This window comes from Calonectris borealis, chromosome 6, assembly GCF_964195595.1.
Source record: "Calonectris borealis chromosome 6, bCalBor7.hap1.2, whole genome shotgun sequence".
Taxonomy (NCBI): Eukaryota; Metazoa; Chordata; class Aves; order Procellariiformes; family Procellariidae; genus Calonectris; species Calonectris borealis.
The window spans coordinates 17,222,475-17,249,524 of NC_134317.1; the positions used below are offsets into that span (position 1 = coordinate 17,222,475).

General features: G+C 54.2%; 1 protein-coding gene across 1 annotated transcript; it reads right to left on the reverse strand.

Annotated features, from left to right (window-relative positions):
- Positions 1 to 3,431: 3,431 nt before the first annotated feature.
- On the reverse strand, positions 3,432 to 24,848 carry IGFBP5 (insulin like growth factor binding protein 5). The gene is made up of 4 exons (XM_075152946.1): positions 23,520 to 24,848; positions 4,784 to 5,010; positions 4,489 to 4,608; positions 3,432 to 4,076 (listed from the first exon to the last, which is right to left on the reverse strand). Exons 1-4 carry the CDS (start codon positions 23,848 to 23,850, stop codon positions 3,945 to 3,947), a joined length of 810 nt encoding a protein of 269 aa, XP_075009047.1. The 5' UTR covers positions 23,851 to 24,848; the 3' UTR covers positions 3,432 to 3,944.
- Between the last annotated feature and the right edge of the window lie 2,202 nt (positions 24,849 to 27,050).

Consider the following 27,050-nt stretch of genomic DNA (forward strand, 5'->3'; position numbering starts at 1 on the left):
GGGACGGGGCACAGTAGGCAGGGCTCCTAGCCAGGGCCAGGACAGCGGTCTGGAAGCGAGGTGAACTGTCGGTCCTTAAATATACAATGCTCCGTTTGGGAAAAAAAAAATCAACAACAACAAAAAAAAAACCAACCCAACAACAAAAAGAAAGTTTTCATGGGGAAGGGGGAGAGAAAGAGAAGTGGGGGGAGAGAGCGGAGAAATAGTGCAAAATGCTCTTGTACTAGTGGTTTTCGAAGTCCACTGCAGTACAGACAAGGGGTAGCCCAGCCGCTGAGCGCCGCTCCCCGGGGCGATGTGGTGGAAGGGCTGTCCTGACCTCTGCGCCATCCTTGTCCTCTCCTTCCCAGCCAGCATCCCGGGTACCGGCACGGGCTCGGTGCAAACACCGTGGCCAGAGACCCCCGAGCCTCACACCTCCCCCTGATGCACGAATCACCACCATCTCCCCATATGCCTTGGCCTCCCCAGCCCTCCCCAGCTCCCAAATCTACCCCTTTTTATTTTCTCACCCCAAATGCAAAGGGGTGCTGCTGGGTGCTGAGAATGGGAGCACCTCGTCACTGCCACCCCAGGGGATGGCCAACCCCTCCTGAAGCCGCTCTCGCTCCCAGCCCAACCCCGGTCCTAAATATTAAGTGCAGCCTGCAAACAGCCTCGTCCTGCCGGGGAGCCTCGAGGGAGCGGGCAGCCGGGGGGTCGCTTGGTGCCCTGACCCAGGAGCCGAGGTGGCCTGGGGGGGTGAGGGTGGTGCAGCCCCCTCCTCACATCCTCCTCCCCCAGGTTGGGGGGCACAGGACAGGGGGTGCCGTCCCAGTGCTGGATGTGCAAGGGGAAGGGAGGCTGTGCCAGATGGATTTTGGTGCTCTGGGCTCCCGAGGCCATGGCTGAGGCTCGCTTTGTAGGGGGAGGTTGGGGAGACACCCTGTGTCCCCCTCCCAGTGTCACTGTGGTGGCCATGTCATGAGACCACCACCGGGCCCCCAGCTGGGCTGCATCCCCTGTGAGCTGACCCTCACCCTACAAAAGCATCAGCCCCAAAAGACAAGGTCCGTGGGGAGCTGCCGTCCCTCTGCCCGCTCCCATCCCGCCCCGGCGGCACGTCTCCTTTCTCTGCAGCCAAAGGCTTTCAAGTTTTGGGAAATCAAACAACAAAAACAAACAAACAAAAAAGCAAGAAAGAGGGAGAGAGAAGGAGGGAAGGGTCCTGGGGAAGGTGGTACTGGCCTGTAACAGTCAGGAGGTTTTGCACGGGGATCGGCAAGTGGAGGAGATAGGAGACAGTGGCAATAATGGCACCCATGGCCCTTGGGGTTGGCACAGGTGGCTCCTCCTCCTCCACCTGCCTTCTTTACCCCATTCTTCACCCCAGCTTCACCGCACCGTTAACCCCCCACCCTTGTCAAACTGACCCTGCTCCATCAGCCCTGCAGAGCCCGGAGGTGTCCCTCCCTTGGCCCCAGCACCTGCCGTGCTCCCCTCCAGCAACACAGGGGTCACCCTGCTCCTGTGGGTTTTTTGGGGGGTCATTTAGTGGCACCCCCTTCTTTTCAGCAAGGGAAGATGCCTCGCCCCCAGCTCTAAACATGCCCCACCAGGTCTGTGTGGAAGTCCATCGGCAAAACTCGCCCCCACCGTAACTCCGGGGGAAATAACTGTGGGGTGTCCAGTCCTGCCCTTGATTGGGGCAAGTGTCCTGGTGGGGGGCCCGCGGGGTGCTCGGGGGAGTGATGCCATGCTGTGGGAGGCTACGAGGGTGCCCAATCCATGATGGAGAGGAGCCTCTGCTGGAGCCCCTCAGTGTCGAATCCCCCTTGTCCCATCCCCGCTAGCGGGGACCTGGTGGCGTTGCGGACCCCCTTTCCTCCCTGCCCAGCTTTGGCATGCTCAAAGGGGCTTCGGGGGTGCAGAAACTTTCCCCCTGAGATCAGCCGTGTCCTTTGGGCAGTGCCGGCTGCCAGCTCCAGCCGCGGTGGTGGGATGTGGTCCCTAGTGGGTGCGTGTTTGCCCACTGGGACCGCAGCCCCCAGACCCCACGGCTCGCTTTCCTTTCCTTCCTTCCTTTTGCTGCAGGTTCTCCTCTGAGCACCAACATCCTGGAGACCCTTGTCATGGGGAAACGAGAGGCAACAGTCCCAAAATTTAACGTAAAAATTAAAAACAACAAAAAAGTCAGGAAGGCAGCTGAGGGCTGTCCCAGCACGCCTGAGTCAGTGGGTCTCCGCGGCGTGGTGGCTGCTGTCACTCAACAAGGAGCTGGATCCCAGGTTAAAGGCAAGGGCCCGTTGCAGGATCTTACTGCAGGGTGGCGGGAATCAGCTGTGGCAACGTGAGCAGTATCCTCAATGCGAAAGGATGGAGACCGGCATTTTCCTACCCACGGGGAAGGCTATAAACAGCCTTAACAAAAATCCAAGACAAAACGAAGTGTAGGTTTGTTTTTTTTTTCCCCTGGAGCAAACCACTTTTTTGGCTGTGAAAAAAAAAAAAAAAAAAAAAATCTCCATAGTTGTTCTTCCTCGTGGCGGCAAAGGGTGGTGAAGAGTTTTGGCCCCGATCCCCCTATCCCCATGTAGGGATGCTTCAGTCTGGACAGCGATGGCGTATCTGCGGGGTCAGCTCGGATGCAGCCCTCGGCGTCAGCGGGGCCCTGATCTCGCAGGCACTGATGCTCCTCCATAACTCTGCTCCCGTGCTTAGTCCGGCAGGTTATTATTATTTTTTGGGAGGGGGGACCATCTCTCACCCTGCTTACAGTTAAGCCCTCCAGATTGCAGGTGAAGTTTTGCAAGGAGGAAAAGCCACGTCCGTGCACACACATGCTCGCACGCACGCACACGCACGCAGGCGACAAACGCTTCCACACCTGGATGGACAACGGTCAGAGTCCCGCTTGTCCAAAAAGATTTCTGACCTCCCGTTCGAAAGGAACCGGACGGAGAAGGGTATCTTTCCTTTTTGGATGATTTCTTTTTGAAGTCCATGGATATTTTTGGGGGGAGTATTCATGCCATCGCAGGAGCTGTGTTTCCCTCCCCGGCTCATCTCCAGACACGAAGCCAGCAGTCCCACTCCTCCTCCCGACGTGTTGAAATCTGCCTGGATCCAGGGCGGTCGTTTGAGATTGAAGTCAAATCAAATCAACTCGAGTGAGTCCCAGCGATATGGGGAAGAGACTCCGGAGGACCGCAGCGAGGAGGAGGAACGCTGGTGGCCGCAAGGTTTTCTCTTAAGACCCTTTAGAAAATGACTGGCTAACCCAGAAAAAAAAAAAAAAAATTAACCCGCCCGAAACCCGTACTGGAAAATCACCAACTCGGAGAGCTTCCTACATCAGGGTGGCCTCTGCTCGCGGCAGGGTGTGCGGGTGGCGTTGGGGAGAGGCACGGGACGGCGGAGCAGCCGCGGCTGGTTTGTCTCTGGCTCTGTCCTTTCCTTGCTGAGTCCTTGTTGTCAAGAGGCTGCTGTAGATTCCGAGTCCTCAGTTTCTTCAGGGTTTGTTTTTCTCTTTTCTTTTCTTTTCTTTTCTCTTTTTTCTTTTCTTTTTCTTTTCTTTCTTTTTTTTCTTTTCTTTTCTTTTCTTTTCTTTTCTTTTCTTTTCTTTTCTTTTCTTTTCTTTTCTTTTCTTTTCTTTTCTTTTCTTTTCTTTTCTTTTTTCTTTTCTTTTCTTTTTTCTCTTTTCTTTTTTTCTTTTCCTTTCCTTTCCTTCTTTTTCTCTTTTTGCTTTTCCTTTCTTCTCTTCTTTCTTTCTCTTTCTCTTTTTTCCTTTTCCTTCCTTTCTCTTTTTTCTTTTCCTTCCTTTCTCTTTTTTCTTTTCCTTTCTTTTTTTCTTCTTACATGAGATGAAAGGAATCGGAGTCCCGGGGCGCGGGGAGGTGCGGAGGGGAGGGTGGAAGGGAGCCTGGGTAGGTAGTGATGGGGCGGAGGGAGGGGATGCGACTTCACTCCACGTTGCTGCTGTCGAACGCGTGGCACTGCAGGTCTCCGCTCAGGTAGTCAGTCCCCGGCAGCTTCATGCCATATTTGTCCACGCACCAACACAACCCACGCTTCCGGCCCCGGGAGGGCTTGCACTGGGGAGACACCCAAGGGCAGAGATGGGGAGCTGGCCACCAGACGCCGCGTGGCTCCCTCGCGCTGGGGATCAGGATCAGCCCTGTGCTTTGCCCCTTTCACCCCAGCGATGCGATCCCCTGGGTAGGACCTAGCTCCTGCCCTCTGCTTTCAGCACATCTCCCTCCCCGCTGCTACCCCAGCCCGGGGCTCGCTGACTTTTCCTCCTCCCACACCAGCTCCTTCAGGGTGCTCGCCTCAGGCCGGACGGCACTCGGAGCCATCAGCAAGGCCACCCGCCACCAGCCGTGCCTGGAGATGCTCACAGCAACCTCCCCACCAGCCCAGCAGAGGAAAAACCTCCACCCTTTCCTCCCAGGGCAGCAGACCCTCCCTGGGTGGGAAGCATCCCTCCGTGGGGCTCTTTCTTACCTGCTTCCTCTTGTAAAAGCCTTTTCGGTCGCAGTTGGGGAGGTGGACGGCGCGGGGGACCATCCGCTGGCTGCTCTTGAGCTCCTGCAGGGATGCCTCCATGTGCCTGCGGCAGGGGCCCTGCGAGCAGGGAGAGATGGAGCGTGAGAAGGGGAGCACGCTGCAGCAAACCTCCAGCTGCAAATGCCCCCAGGTCCCCTGTCCCCTCCACCGGCACCTGCTCCCCAGGGGGGCAAAGCCCTCCCGCAGCCCCCTGCCCGCAGGAACCCCGCAGAGGGAAGGCGAAGGCACCCACCAGCTCAAACTCTTGCCGGAGCTCGGGGATGACGACGCGGGGGTGAGCTGTGTTCTCCGCCATGCCCACGAACTTGGCCAGGGTCAGCTTCTTCCGGCGGTCCTTCTTCAGGGCCTCAGCCTTGAGCTCGGAGAGGCGCCCGTGCTTGGGCCGGTAGGCCTTGGGTGGGTAGGTCTCCTCTGTCATCTCTGACGTGGTCGGCTCCTCATGCTCTCGGGACTCCCGTTCTGGAAGGGAAGGGGTACCAAACCATCAGGTCTCCATGAGCTGACTGGGGCTTGCTTTTGCACAGAGAGCCTCCTGTCCGATCCCAGAGGACATCTTTGCACCAGGCAGGATGGGAACAAATGACCAAAGAAATCCCCTTCCCAGCTGCTGCCTACAGCCCTGGCTTTATCCCACTGTGTGGGACTTGGCGTGGCTTTCATGTGACCCCCGAGCTCAGGACAGGAAGGTGTCTGAAGGCATGGAGGAGTAGGGCGTCAGGATGGGCTCCTACATATAAGGCCACCTTTGTTTGCAGTGTCAGTGGAGAAGGACTGGTGGGAGGGTTATCCCAAACCCAGAAAGGACCAGATGACACACAAAACGTGGCAGAGAAGCCCCTATTTAGTCATGGTGAGAGGATTAAGTGACAAATTCACACCCCACCCCGCCTTGCAGATGCAAGAGCAAAAGCCAGGGATGCTCCAAAGTCAAGGTCAATCCCACAGCAAAGCCACCACGTGGTGGGGCAGACAGCAGCGATGCCAAAGATGCGGCTGACAAATGCTGGGATCTCCAGGGTCCTCAGTCTGCAGCCCCACGCTCACGGGACCGAACCAGCCCCGTCCGCTGGCACCCACTGAGCAGCTGCCGAGCGGTGCTGCCTGACCGGAGCTGCCACCGATAGTACCGAAGGCAAGGGAGGAGCGCGCTTAGGCTCTGCCCACAGCGGTCGCCTTCCTATACACCCCCCGGATCGCCCCAGCGTGACCCGTGCCAGCAGGATGCAGTCAGGAGCCCTGCGTGGTTATATATAGGAGAGAGCTGGTGACAGTCTAAACTTAGATGACTTGTGACATTTAGTACAGCCACCGGCGTGAAAAAAGGTTATTTCTGGACTAAATTTGAATAGAGTTTAAGGCTCCTGAGGCTGCCAGTCTCCCAGTCCCTGGTTCCCAGCAGCCCTGCGCTGACACCAGGGTTGTGCTGGGGCCAGCGGGCAGGCACGGGGGAACCCACTGCGGCAGGAGGAAAAGCATCAGAGCGGCTGAAATTCCTCCCTGCACGGCATCTCCTGTGACTTCGATGCCAGTGAACCCAGCTCATCCCCTCCTGCAACCCCATGGTGAAGATAGCAGGGCACCGATTTTGCCCCTCCTTGCAACCTCACTGTTGGGACAAAAGAAAAAGGCTTAGGATGAAAATAAAAGCGGATAAACCCCCCCAACAAGGCAAACAGGAGTCTCCCTGCAGACTGGCAGATGCACCCCGGGGGGAGCAGGGTGGCTCTGCCCCACCGGGCTGCCCGGGGTGCCCGGGGGACGCCCGGCGAGGGGGGACAGAGGCGCTGCTCAGCGGCAGATGGCAGCACCGGCCTGTCACATCCCCCCCAGCGGGGTGGCCTCGGAGGTGGCCTCAGGGACAGGCTGGTCGCTGGACCCCCAAGCCTGCCACGGCTGCCAGTCTCCCCTCCCTCCTTGCCAAGGCGGACCTGCCCTCTCCCAGCAAAACTGGAAAGTTTTCCACGGCCACTTATTTATTAAACCAGTCTCTTTTTTTTTTCTCTTTCCACAGGAGCCGAGCTGGGTCAGCATCCCAGACTCAGCACCCTCCTAACTGCCCACAGCAATGTAAATAGCCCCATGCACCACCCCCAGGACTCTCACGTATCCCCAGGATGGGATTCTCTTGCCATTTTGCCCCATGATGCTCATATGTTTGGGGTTTTTTTCTTGCTGCAGGACTCAAAGGCCCCCACAGGTTGGGGCTCCTCTATTATAAGGGGATGACAGACAAGGGATAGGGAGTGAATTGATTAAATTGGGAATGATCTTGTCCCCCAGGAAATGACACTGTATAAGGTGCAGTAGAAGTGCCACAAAGATGTTGCAGCAATCTGAGGTCTGAAAGGAGACTGGAGACATCCGCAGTGACTAAGCCCTTCCACGGCAATGAAACACGCTGTGATCTGTCCCAGGAATCCCCTCTGGCACCGACTGCCAGGGCCGGACACGGCAGAGCCAGGGCATTTCCCTGGGCTGCCCTACGGTAATTAAGGGGAGGGGAGGATTCACACCGGCGCAGGCAACCCTACAATAACACAAGAGGGGCACAGCTCATTACCTCTGCAATAACAAATACGAGAGGCGCAGCTACCTGGGCAAACCTAAAATAACAAACAAATGGGACAAGGCAGCGAGGATTCAGTCAGAAAAACAGCACGGGGTGTCCAGTCCCCGGGACTCGCGGTGCAATGGCTGTTTGCAGCAGCTCAGCCTGCTCATATGGTCAGCAGCTTCAGCCTCTCCAAACACCTTATTTCTCTGCTTCCTGCAAGCTGCCAGAGCGGGCTGGGAGCTGGGGACTAACATAGAGCCCTTTCGGCAAGGGGAGATGGGAGCCACAGGAGCCCAGTGCTCTCAGAAGGAGCCGAGGGCTGGTGTGCACTGAAAGCTGCCCAGCTCCCAGCCCGAGGCCAGTGCTTCCTGCAGGGCCGAAAAAGCACCTGGGACTGACCCCCTTTGCCCTCCCTAGCATGCGCGGGTCCCTGCTCAAGTAGCGATACGACAAGGGATGGCTGTGGTGGGACTCCTGCGTCTGCTGCTCAGCAGTGGTGTCTAGTTTGGGTCTTTGTTTCTCAGTAAGAACCCCACAGATGCCTTGGAGGGATCCCTTTCCTCCACCCTCTGATGTTTTTTATAGCCTCATCTCCTTCAGCAGTAAGGTTGAAGCAGTCCCTGCTCATGCACTCGACTAGTTCCCTAGTTTGATACTAACAAGATGATTTTGACAAACTGAAGGGCAGAGGTCTCTGACTCACAAACTCCTGACAAGCTCTGGGCAGCTGGTGAGGGACCTTCCCGGTGCCAACGCAAGAGGGAAAGGCAGAGCCAGGGCAGGCAGCACCGACGCAGTCCTGCCGCTTCGCCTCCTGGCCGGCTCGTCCACATCCACCTGCAGCCGCCCGCTGCAGCCGGCACCAGACACCCACGTCAGCATCTCCAGAGCCCCTGCACCCGCCGCCATCCTCACCCACCGGCTCATTCGTTAACCTCCATCTGCCACCCCGGGGCTGGCTCATGGCAGGCAGCGCTGGCACCGCTGCACCTCTGCTCCCGAGGAGACGCTGGCAGGAGCAACACCCAATTTCCCTGAATGAGCCCTAATGTGCCTGTCTGAGACTCAGGAAGGAGCTGGAGTTCCTCCTCCCTCGTTGTCAGGATCTGGCCCGCTGCACAGCCCCTTCCCGCCTACTCCCATCTGCCTTGCCAACCCGGCAACTGCGTTGCAGGCAGGCGGCTGCTTGCAGAGGCAGAGCATGGTACATCTCCCTGTTTCAGCTATGGGCACCAGGCGTAGGCAGGAAGGCCCTACTCACCGTGTCCCCAGCCAGGGGACAGTGGGAAGCAGGGGGTAGGTGGCTCTCACATCTCCATCCCTTCTCCCCACTCCTCAGGAGGAGGTCACCTCTCAGCGAGGTCCCAGGCTCGCTGGCCACACAGAAGAATGACATTGCTGGCCAAGCTGAGGATGCCTGGCTAGCCTGGAGGTGAGACCTGGGCTGTAGCCACCTCAAGGGAGTGTTGACTCTACAGCCAAGGCAAGAGACTGAACTTAACTCAGAGCCACCCCACGGCTTCGTGTCTGGTCTGATGCTGCGGTGCCCATGGAGGACCTAGGAAAAAGGGGCGAGCATCTGAAGATGCTCCTGACACAAGTCAGGCCAGAAGGACTGTGCTGTTGATGTCCTAATTCATGCAGGCTCCCATGAGCCCTGGGAGGCAGAAAATACCCACAGCAGAGCACGGGCTGTCCTCTGCCCGGGGCTGAGGGCTTAGTGCCCTCTCCCCGCTCCAGGCTGGCCAGAGGGAGCTCCATAGCAGGAGCCGTTTCCAACCCTTTCACCCTGCCCCTACAGAAGGGACACAGAGTAACAGAATACCAGGCACAGTTTGTGGGAAGCTGCAAATTGCTCCTGTCCGGCTGCCTGCTGTCCTTGACAGACATCACCCCGAGCAGCCCGTGCACCCTCCTGCACCTGGGCCAAAACCCAGCCTGGGTGCTTCTGTGCTCCAGACGTTTTGGACACGTGTGAGGTCCCCACAGGGTGTGTGTGTGTGTACACATGTGGGTGCGGGGCGTGTGGGAACACCGCCTCCCTGCTTGCTGGGGAGAGGAGCAGGAAGCTTGTTCCAAATGGCTAGGAGGCTTGAATTTTCGTAACACATTTTCATCGGTTTCTGGCAGGAAGGTAGGAAAAGTATCTATTGACCGCTGCTGCTAATGATCCGTGCTCGTTACATCCACAGCCCGCTGCTAGAGGACTTGCTGTCCTGTTCAAACCCCCCCAAAAAAGCCACATGCACCTAAGAAGGACAAGCACAACCATAGGACAACCTTGCTAAACAGCCCTCTTGATTATTATCGTGATTATTATTATTTACGGCATGAGCACTAGCATAATACACCGCTTCAGCAGGAAGGAGTTGGAGAAAGACTTAACGGGGATCTCAGTTAAACCTCTAGCATAGGAACGACAACAAATGTTACTGATGGAGACCTTGAGAAGTTGCCCAGTCCTTCCTTTGTCCCCCAAACCTGTCCATCTCTGTTCAGAGGTGCTTATTGCAAGATGGAAATTAGGGCTTACATTACCCAGGGCTAAAACATCGCTGCTTAGAGAGCAGCAAGTCTCTCCCACTGTACAGCGCGGTGCAACAGCGCACAATGTCTCTGCTCTCCACCGGGGGAGTATTTACCCCCAGGATGAAAAGCTACCTCCCAGTATTCCCATGAAGGGAATATCCTTAGCCACAGGGCTTCATGAGTGACACCCCACGCTGCTTTTCCAACAGGGTCCTTGTGATTTTGGGCCTTGGTGGCAGCTGTCTTTGGAGGACCACAGTTTCTGTCCCATTACTGCTTATAACAACGTGGCATTTTCCAAACCTAGCTGGGTGATCTCTGACACCTTGGCTTTCTTTTTGGGGGGAGGGATAACATTTTGGGATCAGTCACCTAGGCAGCCGACACTGGCAACAGAGAAGGGAAAAAATTTACGTGAGAGGCTGCGGGAGAGAAGGAGAGATTTTTCTGCAGTTCCCATCAATCAGGACCCCGAAGTGCTAATCAGACCCAGATCCGGACACTCCCTCCGAGCTTCACCCATAAACAACAGCACCCGGCACAACCAGCTGCAGACTCCTATCTACGGCGGCTCCATTATCTGCCCAGCCCCATGCCAGCTTCTTACATTTTCCTGCTGGACTTTACACATGCACACAGGCAGAGGCAATGATTGCTGAAATCAATGTTTGTCTTCTTCCCTGTACCTGCCGGACGGACGGGATCCTCCCATTTCTCCTTCCTTCCCCATCCTTTATGGTACTGGTTCTTGCTGGGCAATGCAAAACAGCTTCCCTGGGTTCCCTGTGGCTGGGAGAGGAGGAACGTCGGTGTTGTCCCAGAAAACAGCTTTTGCGCTTGCAAATCACGTTAGAGGTGTACCTATTTTTCTTCAGATTGGGTCTTATGCAGGAAATCTGTGCTCAGGTCCCTGGCTGGTAAAAACCTCCATCAGGCCTTTCCCCCAGCGGCCCTCCCCACTTGTCCCCACTCCAGAGGAGGGGACTGACCTACGCCGAAACCTCCTGGGATGGGCAGGCAAGTTCCTCCCCAGCCTGGACTTGCACCTGTGACCATGACGGGAAAATAAAAATCCCTCCCTCCTGGTCAGCACAGAGGGACAGCCGCTGTGTTTGCATTCCCAAAATGCAGGCAGGGAAGGGATGCAGGGCGAGGAGGGTCATCTCATCTCGCGCCCTTTGGCAGCTGGAGAGCACAAGTGAGCAAAAGCATTCCTGAGCTCCCTGGAGGCCACCGGGATCAGCCGAGACAGAAGGGAGCTTTCACCGCCCTAACGAAGAACAGCTCGTTCATGTTCCCGTCGCAGGCAGAAGCCCCCAGCGTGGCGGTGAACAACCCCCAGCCCCTCGTCTCAGCCCCGCAGGGGCGGGCAGTGGAGCCGGCTCAGGCATGATGCCCGGGGCTGGGGTCACTGCTCTGGACCACCGCCCCGGTGAAGTCAGGCGGTGATCTCAGGCGGCCGCCCAGCCCGAGGCCGTCTGGCACCCACCAGAGGAGGAGCAGCCAGGGCCGGGGATGCAGGCTCCGGCCGGTCCCTCCGGCCGGTCCTTAGCCCAGGGCGTTGGCTGCCAGAGAGCCAGCTGCAATGTGCCTTGGACTTTCGACGAACTTTTGTGCTTTGGTGGGGTCTCAACGGCAGGCCGGTGCGGCCGGTCTGGTGGGGACTGGCGAGGGAGCATGCTGGTGATGCTCGCAGGCAATGAGAGACTGGAAGGAGACACCATACACCGAGAAGGACACAAAAACAGCTGCCCTGCTTCGACTGCCACCCCACCTCCCCCAAGCCCCAGCAACGCGCAACAGGCATTTACGACAGATCTGTGTCAAATAACGCCCGTCCGCTAACACAGAGGTGTTGGGGCTTTGCTGGATGGCTCAACTCCATGGCTAAGTCATTGCAGAGATGCTGCACCCTCCAAATTGTGACCAGCCCCATCATTTGGCTTAGGCGCCGATTTTAGGGTGGAACGACATATCTTTGGAGACTCCAGTCTCTCCTCCTGTAACTCCAATGGTCTCACTTAGGCCTCCAAAGGTCTGAAATTAAGAAAGATAAATCCCACCACCTCTTCAGTACTGGTCCCCTTGCAGCCTGTGGTGCAGCTCTCATGGGTGGCAGTGCCAAACTGTTTTACAGGCACAGGAGCAGTGGTAAGAAAACCCAGATCCTATTTCCTTCACTGGGAATTAGGTACCTCAACGACTGCCATAGGCAGCAAATCACCTTTGCAGTGTGGAAGGAAGTCTTTAGCAGTCAAAGCATCGTGGAGCACCGACAAAAACACCCACTCTGCCCCACCATGCCCAGTCCCCTACCAAAGATATATGATCAGAGTCCAAATAGTCCATGGCCCAAAAGCCACACCAGCTTTTGGAAGAGAGTTCTGAGGTATCCCAGTACCTTAAATCCCTGTGACAGCATGGTGAAAGTTGCTGGGACCCCACTCTCTTGTCCCACAGAGACACCTTTAAACAGAAGGATACGGATCAGTGGGACCAAGCTCAGAGAAGAGATGGAAAAGCAGCCAGAGGGCCGGAAGGACTCAACCCTAAGTTAAGATTTATCTCCATTTTAGTAAGCCAAGACCCAGCAGGATGCTTGGGAACAGCTCAGGAATACCTGAAGAGCCTCAGAGAGCAGGGATGGATGGCAGAGGGATGTGCTATAGTGTGGCCTTTTTTTTTTTAAAGTTATTGTTGGGCTCTGCTGAACTAGCCTGGAAGACCAGCTCTTTCTCAGGAGATTTTTGTCTCCTCAGCAGAAACCTGCGGATGCAGATTCTGCTGCATCAGCCAGGGCTCACCTGCAGAGCGTGAATATCAGGTGCTTGGGCTGCCCCCAGGTTCACATAGGATTCATGGGAAAGGGAGATCATCGTCCTGATGACCTCGGTGTCCTCATACAGAGCTGGATGGGGGAGAAATGCAGCTCAGCATGTGGGAAAGGAGCTCTCAAGGGAACCAGCTCATGTTTTGGTCTGCTCTGGAAGCGCAGGGCCTATCTGTAGGAACGGATCTCTGGGTCAGCACCACTTCTCCGCAGTGCCAGCAAGTGCTGCGGAGGTGGGAGAGGTATGGCTATGGGAACTTGAACCATAAGGAAGGATCTGCATTGCTGTGTGCCAAATGATACTTCCTTGAGCTGCCCTTCCTTGCTGCAGCCACAAAATAAAACTCCCTGGGAGCAACTCTCTAGAGCAAGAAGAAAAGCAGGTTTAGAGACGGGGAGCTCCATGATGTAAGCTCCTTCCCTACGTGTTGCTAGCTGTTAGTTCAGCAGGCTCCAAGCACCTATGCTGTGCTGGCACAACCAAGTTTGGGCATCAGCTGGAGGGCTGGGCTCATTCTGACCTGGGATGTACAGGCAAGGACTGGGGCTCACTGTTGTCTTTCTCTCCAGAGAGCTCCTAAATCTGGCTATGATCAGTTCTCAGCAGAGGCTTGGGAGCTAGCAATGCATGTACAGGACACACCAAGTTCAGGTGAAGGTCTGGGCCTGTGGTGGACAGGCAGTGTGGCCTGCTGGGGATCCCAGCAACAACCATTTCAGTGCAAGAGGGAACCCAAAATGTCTAACCGGTAAAAGAGTTGGGAAACTTTCCAGAGTTTCTCCCTCCGGTAAGATGATGAACAAACATCCATCCATTACAATTAAATGATGCCAACGTGCGCTATCTTGCAAAATTGCAGGCACTCTGTTTCTAGATAGCTGCTTGTATCAGCCTGACATTTCCTGAACAAAGTTATCTTCCAGGGAACTGAGCTGGCAAGTGGAGGGGAAGGAAGTATTTCAGGATTAGATTTACATCAAGAAGCTCCTGTTGCTGATGCATTGACGATAGGAAGATAAAACATATTTCCTTCACATCATCTGGAGACTACAGATGTTCCCCATTCCATATGCTGAAACTGCAGAAGCTGAGAGCTGAATTGAAGAATGACCCAGAGAAATCTAAATAAATCATCTTTCAATATCATACTGACCAAGACATATTTTTCTTTCCTGGAAAGGATGAAATCATTCAGTCTTTCTTAGTCTTGCATCTTTTCCAACAAAGCCACCCTAGCGGCAGATTCCATGGGTTGTAATAAAGGCGGCAAAAACCCCACCAGGCTGCCAAGGAACTAAGAGCAGAAAAGCGCAAAGAAGGAAAACTCAGGGAAGAAGACTGCGTGACAGTCTCAGCCTAATTGACAGTAAAGGTGAGGAAAATCTAAAGTAGCCCCTGACAAGCATCGTTTGTTTACCAGCAGTTTCTCAGTGGGGTTTATCATCTGTGGCAAAAAGACAGGAAAACCCTTCCTAGAAAACAAACAGATTTTCAGGTCTTCTGAATGAAAACAAAAGGGTGTGAACTGCTCATCTGGCCACCAGGTGGGAAGGGATCACTTGAAAAAAAATCTCACTATGTCTTTAGGAATGAAGGAGGTATGATGGGTTGGAAGAGAAGCCTAATAGCATCCAGCAACTATCATTATTGTATGAGAAAGAAGGGAACAAGGAGGACTGTTTTGGATGGAGGTAGCTCAACAGCAGTGGTGGAGGAAACATCACTAGGGAGGAAGAGTAGGTAGCCTTGCCCCCTTGGACTGTGTGGGGCCTATCTCCAAAACTCAGCTGAAGGTGGGTGGCAATATACACGAGATGTCAAGGAACCTGGACTTGAAAGCAGGATGCTGCCAGGACGCTGATACTATTTTGATCACTGAAACCTAAACGTGACAAATCATAGTAGAGCCAGGTGCTAAGAAGGCCTTAGAAAGAGAACCGTAACCCAACCAAGAGTGTTGCTGGCGGCCATCAAAAGCTGGGATATCACAGTGGATATTGTAGCATTTTACCCTGAGAACAATGTGCAATTAAGAGGAAACCTCTATATTAAAGGAGATGATGCTGAGAAGAGGATGTCCTACCAGAGATGTAGTCACTACAGTTTATGCTAAGCTCTCTGGCGTGCTTATGGGTAAAGGTGGCTTTTGCCTTTTAGTCAGGATTTTGAATCTGATTTAGTTTCATACTGAGCAGAAGCTTTTAACAACTGGCCTACTGGAACTGAATCTGGGAGAGGCTGCTCCCACTGGAGGCTGGTGGTCTCCATTGCAGGATCCATCCTCACTTATGTTATTGAGGGTCTCTGTCAGTGTCAACAGCAGCCAGTAACTGGGAGAGCCAAGAAAGTCAAACCCTTTGCCCGCCCCAGAGAGAGGTGAAGGCAGATCAGGTGGAGTCTGGAGATGCACCTGTGTCAGGTGCCGGATGAGAACTGGTCCAACACCACAAGTATTTCAGGCGTGCAGCTGTGATTGCAACCTCCAGCCTAGCCTGGATTAATTTCTAGGTCTTCAGACTGACTTTCACAGCTCTGCCTTAAACCAGATGGAAAAGATCTGTGAGATCATCCATTGCTCATCTCTGTGTCAGCACCAGATGACACATCGTCACATGTACCGTCCGACCTGACTTTTACGAGCTCCAAGTGATGAGATTTCCACCTCTGCCCTCAGGATTCCCTTCTACTTTCTTAATGGCTCCTTCTCTCAGAAAGCCTTCGCCTTGAGTAGGCCTGGCCATTATTTAATCTCTCCGACCTCCTAAGTAGTACCACTTAAAGCAGTACCACAAAAAAGTACCAGAACTTTGATGTTCACACTCTGACAATACTAATAAGCAGAAACTTGCTCAAGCTTGATCCTAACGGATGACTCTTGCCTCTCTAGCCATTTCCCTTCCTGCACTGTACCATTGAATACCCTAACCAATTCCCTTTGGTCCAACACGATGCAAAGATGCTTTTCAATGTTAAAAAAAAATCACAGGTCCCTTGATGGAGCAAAGGGTGCAGACCTCCATTTTGGGGTCTGAAACTCCAAGAAAGACAACTGGTCACCCTTTGCCACAAGTCCGGAGCCTTTCTGGAATGATAAAATCCCTGTTGCACTTCGCTGTTTTTCCTGCAACCTCAATCTGCCTTGCTATTACAAAACCAAATAACTGAACACTGAAATGGTTATTAAATGATGCGGTAAAATTTCACCCATTTCTGCTATTTCTTCAGGAAAGCAGGAGTCACAAGTGAAAGCAAAGTGACTGTATGTCACTTTGTGTTTAGACGTTATTAAGATGTATTAAGACATACATGTGGCTGTGGCAGCACCATAATTGACTGCTGGACAGCTATAAGACATGCAGTTCCTCCCTCATAAAACTTTTTTTCATTTTCCAGCATGTCCTTTAAATTAAAAAGTGAAAGCCAGGTTCCATAGTTGTTCACTGGCTTATTTAATTACTAGATTTTCATCATTAGTCCAACACATAACATCTGATTTCTTAAGCATGAATAATAAATGGGTCTGTTGATTTAATTGTCTTCCAAAGATGAATCCCATCTGAGTTTGGAAAAAGAAAACATTTCTACTGGTTTTCTACAAAAATAATTATGACTATTGGCTAACTTTGCCCCCAAAGTTACCTTTAAGATACCTTCCCTCTCTTGTTTAGCTAGGGGATCATTTCCTCAGGTATCTGTCAAGATTACCTTCTTGCCCTTAAATAGCAACCAGACCAGTTATCTCCATCAACATAACAATTGTCTCCATCAGTGAGCCAGCTGTGTCCATCCAACAAGCAAACAAACCAAACTGCAATAACAGCCCTCGAGGCAGGCAGCTGCTAAGAGCTTTCCAATCCTACTGAAGCCAACAGCATCTTTGGCTTCAGCCTCACAGTCCTTCGAGGACTGAGTTAGCTGGCTCCCATGAAGGGGATTAGGTGCCTGAAAGCCTATGATGCTCTGGGCCTACTGAAAAGGTGCTCAGCGTCTTGCAGGATCAAGCCCTGCCAGGCTAATAGGGAATGATGTGCCAGTGTGCTGTGGGGGGTATTGACACCTCATTTCCACATTCTGCGTGAAAGAGGCAGTACCAAAAGGGTGGAGGCACAGGGAAAAATTATGGGAATATCAGAGGGATCTGGAGCATGAGAGCAATAGGGAGAGCAAGGCTTCATGCAAACACACACAAGAAGTGCCCACTGACTTCACAGGCATAAATTTAAGATGCCTTTTCAAGGTTTAGCCTGTTGACCAGAGTCTCTCTGCAGCTGGGGAGGCTTGGACCTTCCTGCAGGTGTAGCTTAAGGCAGGTGTGGTCTCCCAGCCAGAAGCTGATGGTTAAAAGACATGGACTGATGGGCAGTTAGCACACTTGTCCTGGAAACATCATAAACAGACAGGAGATCCACCAAAACATGCTGAGAAATGGCTTTCTTGAGAGCAAATTTGTCCACATCAAACCCCCGAGAGTCCCCAATTTTCGCAAACACATTACGCTGGTTTCCGCTGGGATTAACTGCGAGCCATGGATTGACATACACTAAGAGGTCCCCTCAGATCACTAGCATCAAAGAGCCACCTCAAAAACAAATCTTGCTGAAAGTTGCCTTGGCTATGCGGCTGAAGGAATAGAGCGTGTCTCATGGGGGTTGAGTGGTGAGAGGGTGGGGGATTTCACTCCTTCATCACCAGATGCGACGTGACCCTTCCCAGATGGGCAGGGGCATCAGGCATGACCCATGCCCAGTGATCTCAAATGGGCAGCCCCGGGGTCCAGGCGTGCTGGCACAGCTGCCACCCCACTCTGTGACCCACGGGCAGCCCTGCACATCGCCCCAGGGAGAGCTGGCATGGAGGCTCTTGCTAAGTGGGCCTGGGGGGTCCAGGTCATGGAGGATCACAGCATGTGGGCCAGGGATCCCTCTCCTCCTCGCCAGCAGAGCCTCCTTGTGCTTTTGGCTACACCTGTCCTGAGGATAAACAGATAATATCTATCTTCTTACCTGTAAAAAAAATCTCCTTACAAATGACTAGGTGGTTATTGTGCTGGCTGCCAGCGAGTTCACCCAGGCCAAACTCTTCGGATCATCTTTGACCTCTGCATGCACCATGTCTTCAAGTCCTGCTGCTTCCTCCTCCTCAAGGCTGGAAGTTGTTTCTCCTGCCCTCAGCTTGCCATATTTCAGCAAATTTGCCATCTTTTCCCAATTCAGTTCTTTCCCACTTTCCCAAAGGCCAGCTGTTGCTGCCTGGGCAAAGAGAAGTTTGCAGGGTCCCGGCGCACTCAGTGCCCGAGGCACCGTCTCCTCAACCACTGCCACCGGGCAGGATCGGCTGCCCTCTGCAAGCCACAACCTATCTGCACCTTCACTGGGATATCTCTCGGGGTATTTAACTAATGTAGACTTAGTCCATTCAGAAAATACATCCCACCTCCAAACACGGGGGGTGAGTTCGGATCCACACAGCTGGCTGGGAGGAATATCTTGCCTCCATCTCCTTCCTTGCCGCCCCTTGTTTGATATGCTCACCTGCTGCACCTCATTTCTCAACCCTCAGTGGGAGGATAGGGCAGGCCAGTCTGTACGCCAACATCTGATCTTGACAGCAAAATACCGATGTGCCAGTCATAAGCAGAACCACTGCACCTAAGAGAGGTTTGTGTGTGCAGCCTGGAAACCATTCTGCTCCCAGAGACAAAAATGCTCCGTGTGTGTGTTTGCACACATTAAATGTTTGTGCAGGCGTGCGTGGGCGTGTGAACACGGGTACATGTGTGCGTATGCTCACATGCATATCTTCCTTGTGCATATTAATCCTGCTGCTCTGCAGCCCACATCGAGGGGCAGGTGTGTTCCAGCGAAATTCTGCTTTTATTTATGTCCGACCTTGAATTTGCACTACTAAGTGCTCGGTAAAAAAATAGGCAGGATTTGCTGTGCCCTGGGCCCTTTTATCTCCCCTGTGACTTAGCACAGGTGAACCGAGCTGCAGCTGTTCCTAGCAGCTCGCCCCGCTGAGCAGGGGAGGGCGAGCCCCGGAGGGGTTGAGGTTCCTGCCCCCCTTCCCAGACTGCTCCCAGGCTTTCCAGTTTGGGTGAAGAGCGCTGGGAACCGCCACCGCTACAACAGCTCCCGCAGCTGCTCCTACATCCGCGACGCCTTTGGATCCAGCGTGGGTAACGCTTCCAGCGGACGTTAGGAGGAAGCAGAGCACCGCGCTCCGAGCGAGGCAGCACCCGCTCGCTGCTTCTCCTCCTCTCCTTCCTCTCCGGCTGCCCTGACGCACGTGTGCCAAACTACGTGACCAAAAGAAACCAGGGGCTGTCCCGAAGCTGGCACAAAACGTACCCGAGCTTTCCTACCCCTCTCCTCCGAGCCTGACGGGACACCTCACCCCGCAGTCACGCAAACGCTTCCAGCCGCACACGACCGTGCTCACGCCAAACGTGCCAAAGCCGCGATGGTCATCTGGGCACGGGATGCTGGTGCTTAAATACCAACACGGGGAGGCACACAGCCTCCCTCCAGCATCCCTCAGGTTTGCAGAGGCTCCCGTGTGAGGCCAGCCCCTGTTCTCCCCCGCAGCGGTACGGGCTCTGGAGGGGCTCCCTTCCTTCACCTGGAGCGGGTCCAGGCTGACAGCGCTGCACGGGAGCCCGGGACCAGCTCTATCGCTCATGCACGCACGCACGCACAGAGCCACGTCTTTTCTCCGGTGAACTCTGCTGGCACCCGGCAGGAATTTCATTTGTATCAACTACTTAATATTCTCGCTCCTTCCTTAGAAACCAAGTTGCCGAAAAATCTTTCCAGCCAAGGCCCCTCCTTTCCTGTTTGAACCACCCCATCCCTCCCTCCCCCGTACACACACCCCGCAAAAACCCAGCTCTCTTGCTGGCACACGATGGATTTCACTCTCTTTGCTTTTTTTTTAATATATTGTTATTGTTGTTGAAACTTCAGATCAAAAGAAAAATGGAGATTTTCCTGTTTCGGATCCGAGGCTTTGCAGGCCTGTTGCTACTAGCTTTTGCCTTGACAGCTTGGGAGCTGCTTCGCACAAAGGACCTGCCGCTCGGCACCAGCCGGGTCCCTCCCCGAGCGACACATGTCCGCAAGCCGGCGCGGTCCAAGCGCCCTGCTCCCACGACCCCTGCCCTAACCCTCACCCTCGCCCTGGACCTCGGCGCGGGGCTGCCCACCTGCCCCGCCGCGTCCCCATCGCTCGCCCCTGAAGCCCCGCATCCCCGAACGGGGAGGAGAAATGGGGTGGGGGGAATGTGCTGGGGAGGGATAAAGGACTGCACCGAACACGAGCCGCAGGAAACTTGGGCTCGGCAGCACTTCTCCTCTGCCTACTTCCAGCTGACGCAGCAAAGACGATTTTCTTAGGGCTAATTCTCCACCCCCCCCTTTCCCCTCCTGGTTGTCGTTGGCTCACGGTTTCATGAGGAAACTTGCCAAGTCTTGCTCGCTTTCTAGAAAGAGAGCAGGAATGAGAGAGGCGAAGGAAATATTTGACAACCTTTGTTTTTCCACGAGCCTTTTTAGGGCAGCAGGCTCCAATCTGTGCCCTCCGCTCCCCGGCGCTCGGCCTGACCTTGCTGTCTCAGCAGGAGGAAGCCTGGCGGGAGCACAGGGGAGAAAAATGGAAAGACGTGGTGTATTTCAAAGGAAACCTAAACAAAACAGAGAAAATCCGAATCCTGCAGCCTATGCCATAAATGAAGCTCATTCATGGTTTTTTACCAGGAACAGTCAATTACAGCCGTGATGTTTGGCTTTTGGTAAAGGACAGTGTCTGACTGTTGTGCCAGGAAGGACTGCGGGGACCGTCCCGCCAGTACCTACACATCCGTCTACTTAAAACGAGCCTTACCAAAGCTCCTAATCCCACACTTGCTTTCATTTCCGACCTCTCAGCAAACCAGGAGCACATCCCGCCCAGCACCTCCAGCGTTTCTCAGTACCGCTGTGCCCAGCTTACAGATGAGGAAACTGAGGCACGGTACGCAGAGCATCTTGTCCCCAGGCGAGACATCTGGTCTACAGGAGAGCCAAGCCCGGCCTCCCAGGCTCTTGCGATTCTGCTTGTTGCGTCTCCACCTCGACTATAAGGAGGAAAGCATCTGCGATTTTAAACTTGGCCAGCGCAAGAGCAGAAATAGATAGAAATGCGGTTTGATCTAGTCCTCGCCGCTGTCACATAAGTTTATTTTGCAGAGTGCTGATTCTTTCTCAGCGGTTCGCAGCTCAGGGCCAATTTTGGTCATTGATAGATCAGAGGGCCAGGCCAGCTTCCCCAGTGCACGGTCCCTGCAATGCTGGCCAAACTGGCAGAGGCCAGAAAGTTCAAGTCAAACTTCATTTCTTTCCTTTTCCCGTTGCTTAGAAACACGCCTATGAAAATATACTTTGTTCTCACACGCTACCAGTTGAATGCCAAGAGAGTTTTTTCCCTCTCCCGTCCTCAGGAATTCCTGATTTATTTTTTATTTCTTTTTTGCAATCGCGCAAATCTCAAGAGGAGCCTGCCAGTCTCCCGCGGCTTCCTGCAGCAGCCTTTCCGATCCAGGCTCATCTCCCGGCTGCGAGCAAAACCCGTCGAAAAGAGCCCCCTGCGGCGCTCGGGAGTCCAAACTGGAAGTGCAGGTAGTGCCAGGGGGTTGGTTTTGCAACAGACCTGCAACCTCCTTCCTGTCCTCTCCTTGTTCATTCAACTCCCCATCCCAAGAAAACCCAAAGCAGCGGTATTACGAGGTGACCGGCCAAAGTTTTCACGCAAAGCACCTGCCAAAGGACCAGTTTCCTTGGGAAGAGCGAGGCAGGTGGAATGAAAGGAGATTCAGCTGGGAGCCAAGCGCCAAAGCTTTTTCGGGTGCCTTCGATCTGCACGGGGCACCCTCGGCCCCACTCTCCCTGCCGCCGCCGGGTTTCGGCTGCATAGCTTTGCCTTCCCGACCACACCGCCTGCCCCCAGCCGCGCACACACACGCGCAGAGTAAATAAACACCGGGGATGACGTGCTCCGGGATACTTCGCATAGCTCCGCTGCCAGCGGGTTTTTGCCCGGCTTCCTGGGCTCCACGGCAGGAACGCGGCTCCTGGCTTCACCCTCCGCTCCCTGCGCAGGTCCCTTCCCAGCCCTCGCCCTTCCAGCTCCCCTTCAGAAAACCAAGCTCAGCTTTGCTGTTTCTGGCTGATTTTAAGGGAATTTGGACATTTGTTGTCATTTGCGGGAGGGGGGAAGTTATACACACAGAATTTGGTTTTGCTCTGAAAGATGGAGCATAGCAGCACAACCACTGCCTGCAAGAAGCAAAGGGGAAAAATAATAAAAGCATCAAGATTTATTAGGTGCTAGAAAGGAGAAACGGATTCCCATTGCGCGGGTATAAGCAGAAGCTTGCTAACAAGCAAAAATGACTTTTTCATGGACCAAAAAAAAGCGGGGGCTTGTTTCTCGGGTTTTTTTGCCAAGTGGTTCCCTGTCCTCTGGACATGCAGACATCCTCCCTGCCTCCCCTTCGCGCCGTGGCAGAAATACAGATGTATTTGGAAGAATATAGGGAAAGTGTCCTTGCACAAGCTACAGGATCCAGAAATGGGAGTTTAACGCCTGCCAAAGTGAAGGAGCGCTTTCTTTCGTGCTTTTGTCACGTGCAAGGTGCAAACATTTCAGAAGCTTGGCTTTGCACTGCTGCTACCACACCAGCCTTGCTTGTAACCTATTCTTTCTGATTATTAGCAACACCATCATTATTTTTTGCTTTCACAGATTCCCTGTCCCCAATGCACCTGCACCTCCCTGGGCTAAAACCCGTTGCCCAACAAAGATGTCCAGCAGCGGGCAGCCAGGAAGAGCAGGCTGCAATGATCACAAGGAGAAAGCCGGAGGCTGAGCAACAAACCTGGGGGGGCTGAGGACTTTGGGGATCAGGCAGATGGTTGCAAGGAGGTGCCCTGCCCTCCCCTGTATCTCAAGCCGCAGAGGCCAGCTCGGGCCCCAGAGCAAGGGGGATGATATGGCAAGAGAAAGGGGTCAGGGAGAGGGTGAAGACAGGGATGCAGGAAAGATGTAAAGGATGCAACTGGGGAAGGACTGGGATGCAGCTGTGACGAAGAGGGTGCACCTGGAAGGTGGGGGAAGAAAAGGTTTCCATTGAGGATGGGACAACCCAGAGCTGATGATGGAAGGGGGGGTGGGGAAGGCTGTGAGATGATGCAACAGGAGGTTCGACCAGGGCATGGATGGAAAGAAGGATGGGAATAAGGGGCCGGGGACATGGAAGAACAGCTAAGGGAATGGAAGAGTACCTGCAAAGATGGAAAAGCAGCTGGGGGGGGATGAAGAGCAGCCAGAAAGATGGAAAAGCAACTGGAAAGGTGGAAAAGCAACAGGGGGATGGCAGAGCAGCAGAAGTGGTGGTGGTGGAGAAGCAGTGGGAAAGCAACCGGGGGCTTAGAAAAGCTGCCGGTGGAGGGGGTGGGGAGGGGAAGGAATGAGGAAATAGCTGGAAAGATAGAAAAGCAGCCGGCGTGTGTACATGTGTGCGTGTGGGAGAAAAATCAGGCAGAAAGATGGAAAAGTAGCCAGAAAGATGGAGAAGCAGCTGGTGGTGGTGGAGGGGAATGGAAGAGCAGCCGGGAAGGCAGAAAAGCACACGGTGGGGGAGGGGGGATGGAAGAGCAGCTGGGGAAGGTGAGGATGGAAAAGCAGGCGGAAAGACGGAAAAGTAGCCGGGAAGGCAAGCGGAGGCAGGGAAGAGCACCTGGGAAGATGGAAAAGCAGCCGGAAGGGTGGGAAAGCAGCCGGGGGGGCAGGGAAGAGCAGCCAGTGGGAGGGAGTAGAAAAGCAAGCGGAAAGATGGAAAGTGAGCCGGAAAGACGGAAAAGCGAGCGGAGGGGCATGGAAGAGCACCCGGAAAGAGGGAAAAAGCAGCCGGGAGATGGTGGTGGGGTGGAAAAAGCAGGCGGAAAGCTGGAAAAGGAGCCGGCAAGGCGGAAAGGCACCCGGGAAAGATGAGGGTGGGAGAAGCGGGGGTCACTCACCGGCCTTGGCTTGCTCGCGGTAGCTCTTCTCGCTGAGGCAGACGGCGGTGCCGTGGAGCAGGGCGTGCAGCGGCTTCTCCTCGCCCTGGCGCGGGAGGCAGCGGAGCCCGCGGGCGCAGCGCTCGGTGTAGACGCCGCAGGGCTGGCCGGCGGGCAGGGCGCAGGTGAGGCAGCAGCCGCAGCCCGGCTCCTTCACCAGCTCGCAGCCCAGCGGCGGCGGCGGGCAGAGCGACAGCGCCTTGCCGTCGCAGGGCTCGCACTGCACGAAGGAGCCCAGGCACCGCGACAGCCCGGGGCAGGCGCCCAGCAGCACCAGGAGCCGCAGCAGCATCGCGGCGGGGATGCTGCGGGACGGGGCGCGGGGGGCTGCCGCCGGCGGGGGGCGGGGGGCGGGCGGCGCTTGCTTTCCGCTTGCCCCTTCGGGGGCAAAAACAAGGAAAAAAAAATTAAAAAATTTCAAAAAGAAAAGGGGTCGGGAAGCGCAGCCCCTCTTGCAGGCGCCCCACTCCGGGGTTTATTCTCGGGGTGCGAGACTCTCCTGCTTTTCTTTTGGCGTTGGGAGAGAGGGGGCGTCTAGGTTTGCTTTTTGTCTTTTTTTTTTTTTTTCCTTTTTCTCCTTCTTTCAGCTTTGTCTCGCCTCGAAAGGGGGGATTCACACCGCGATCCACGGGAGCGCAAAAAGAGAGGGGGAGGGAAGAAGGGGGAAAAGGGAGAGAAGCCTGCAGGGGTTGCACAGCCTACAGGTTGCAGGGGGAGGCGTGGGGGAGCAGGGGGGTTTGGGGAGGTGGGACGGCGATTTCACACACTCACGCACACGCACACACTCTTCCCAAAGGGCTGGGAGGAGGCAGGTTGGGAAGGGAGCAAAGTTCCTTCAAAACCAGTGTCCTGCTATTAATGCATCAAAGCAGTCAAGAGGGGAGGAAAAAAAAAAACGCAGGAGAAGGAAGAGGGGATGCAAAGCTCCCCTTCCCTCTCTCTTCTTCTGCAGGAGGAGAAAAAGTCTCTCCCGACGCAGCGAGCTGCTGGGAAGCTTGGTATGAAGCAAAGTTGTGTTTCGATCGGCTCTGTTCAACCCTCCCGCTTTCCTCTTCCAAGATTTGCAAAGGCAAAAAAAGCGGAAAAAAAAAGCCAAAAAAAGGCAAAAAGAAAAAAAGAAGAAAAAAAGAAAAGTTTTCTGCAAAGTTGGAGTGTTTTGTTGCAAAGGCTGCAGAGGAGCGGTAAAAAACAGGGGGAAGGGGGAGGAAAAAAAAGAAAATTGAGGGAAAAAAAAAATCCACTTTGTAGATCTCCCAACACTTTTCCCCTGGAGAAGTTTCTAAAGAGACTGAATACTGCAGAACAGGCTGTCTTTTAAATAGACTGCCTCTGGCTGCCTGCCAGCCCCTAGCTGCAATTTGAGATCCCAATGACACCTCAGCTTGACTAGGTGCCAGCAGCGAGGGCCCTATCAGTGCACACTCCAGCCGGTGGGGGTGGGGTGCACAGCTTCTGACTTCTGGGCTTCAAACCCGGGGCAGTGATCAAGGATAATATTATGAGGAGAGACAAGGGGAGGAGGAGGGGGAAGGGGAAGCCGAGGATGGCGGGGGGGGGGGGTGGGGTGGGGGAAGTTCAGATCTTCACGGTTTAAGCGAAAAAAAAAAAAAAGGAGAAAAGTGATTGCAATCGGGTTGCACAGCAGCCTGGGCTGCAGGGAGTCTGGGAGGGAGAGGTCAGGGCTCCGAGTTTGGGGAGGAAGGGGGGGATTGTGTTAGCAGGGCCTGATCCTGCACGCTGTACCCTGTGCTGGTGGGGCATGGACCCCCATCCGCTGCCTGGGCAGCTGGCGGGCTGGAGACCTTCACAGAGCGGGGAGCTGGTGCACACACCTTCCCATCAGCTCCAAAGGTGAGCGCAGCAGGGAGATGGCTGGATGCGCGCCAGGGAGCCACGCTTGCCGGCCCTGGTATGGGAAGGAGCCTTTGTGTGTGCAGGGTGCCCAGCTCTCCTCTCCTGCCCCTCTGCCCCAGGGCAAGGGCTAAAAACGCAGTGAGGCTTTGCCCGGTGCCAGGGTGTGCCCCTGGCACCCCCAAACAGCAAGGGTTAAGGCAGCTGGACAGTGAGCAGGAGAGAGGGCTGGGCTGCTTGTAAGAACTGTGTTAGATTCCTCTTTGGAAAAGTTCGCTGTTGCTTAGGGCATGCCAGAAAACGGGGAATTTTGCCATGTGAAGTCCAATTTGCACGTTTTAGCTCATTCTTCTTCTGCCTCTTGCCCTGCACAAAGTGGGGAGGGAGAAGAAAAAAAAACAAAGCACTTTGCAATGCTCATCCTCTGTCCTGGGCAGCTTGGGGTTTGTTGTCTTTTGTTCCACCGCTGCATTCCTAAGGGTTGCAGCTCTCCGGGCCGTGGTCCTTCACACTTGCCTCCCTCAGTGCTCATTCATTGCTCGGAGCGGGGAAGCTGGAAGCATGGCGAAGGGAATCTCCAAAATTGGAGTGTGCAGGCCCGTGGCCCGCCCAGGCAGCTGTGCACCGGGATGTTACACCTGGAGCAGAAGGACGAGCTGAACCCAGCCCTGAGGAATGGCTGAGGGAAGGGGTGGGAGTTCGCTCACAAGCACAGGATTACTTACCAGGGGAGTGGGAAATTAAAAGGGATCGGCCAATTCTGGGTGAGGTTTATGTGCGATTCAAGTCAACCCCCCTTCCACATATGCACACACTCCTCCAAAGCCTCATATTCCCCAGGTTTCTTTTTAGATCAGTCATCTGTGCAGCTGCATTGCATGGATTTTGCCACTAGAATGCACCCTTATCTATGGTAAGAGGACGGATGGTTGCTTAAAAGCATTAACTCCTTCTTCTCCAAAATTTCCAAGCTTAAGGCTTTTTTTGCACCCCTCAGGTGTTCCATGTTTTACTGCCTTCCTGCCCCATGTGGACTCTGTAGTAAAGATCAACTCACTCCTGTCCTCCCCCCTGCTTTTCAAAAAAGAAATCCACATTTCTAAGCTTTTTTTTTTTTTTGCTTTTCTTTCTACCAAGAGGTTTTCCAGAGGTTTTATTTAATCCTACCTGAATCTCTGCTTAGATCACAGTTAACTGCCAAAAAATAGGCACCCTTAAGGTAAGAAAAGCCACCCCCTAGGATTTTATCAAGAAGTGTTTTTAAATGGTTTCTCCAGTTGAGACTTATGACTTTTACAGCATATTAATTGCATCCTGCCACTCATTTTTATGAGAATCTGCCACCAAGTCTGAATGGGTGCTTTGCAGAAAATAGCACCAGGCAGAGGGCGAGCACTGTTCACCTGGAGATCTGGAAGCACTTTGTGAGAGGGCTTAGGGCAGGAGAGAATTTGCTTTCCTCCTTCTTTCCTCCACCCCTTAAGAAACAGTGTGCCCCATGTATTAATACCTGGTATGGAGACAACGAGAGTATCTAGAGGGGTGGAGGGGAGGTTTCACTCCCACTCCAACCTGCGAGACACAAAATGGTGAGGCGTGTAGAGAACTGCCTCCATCGAGCCCAGCTGCAAGCCCTGGCAT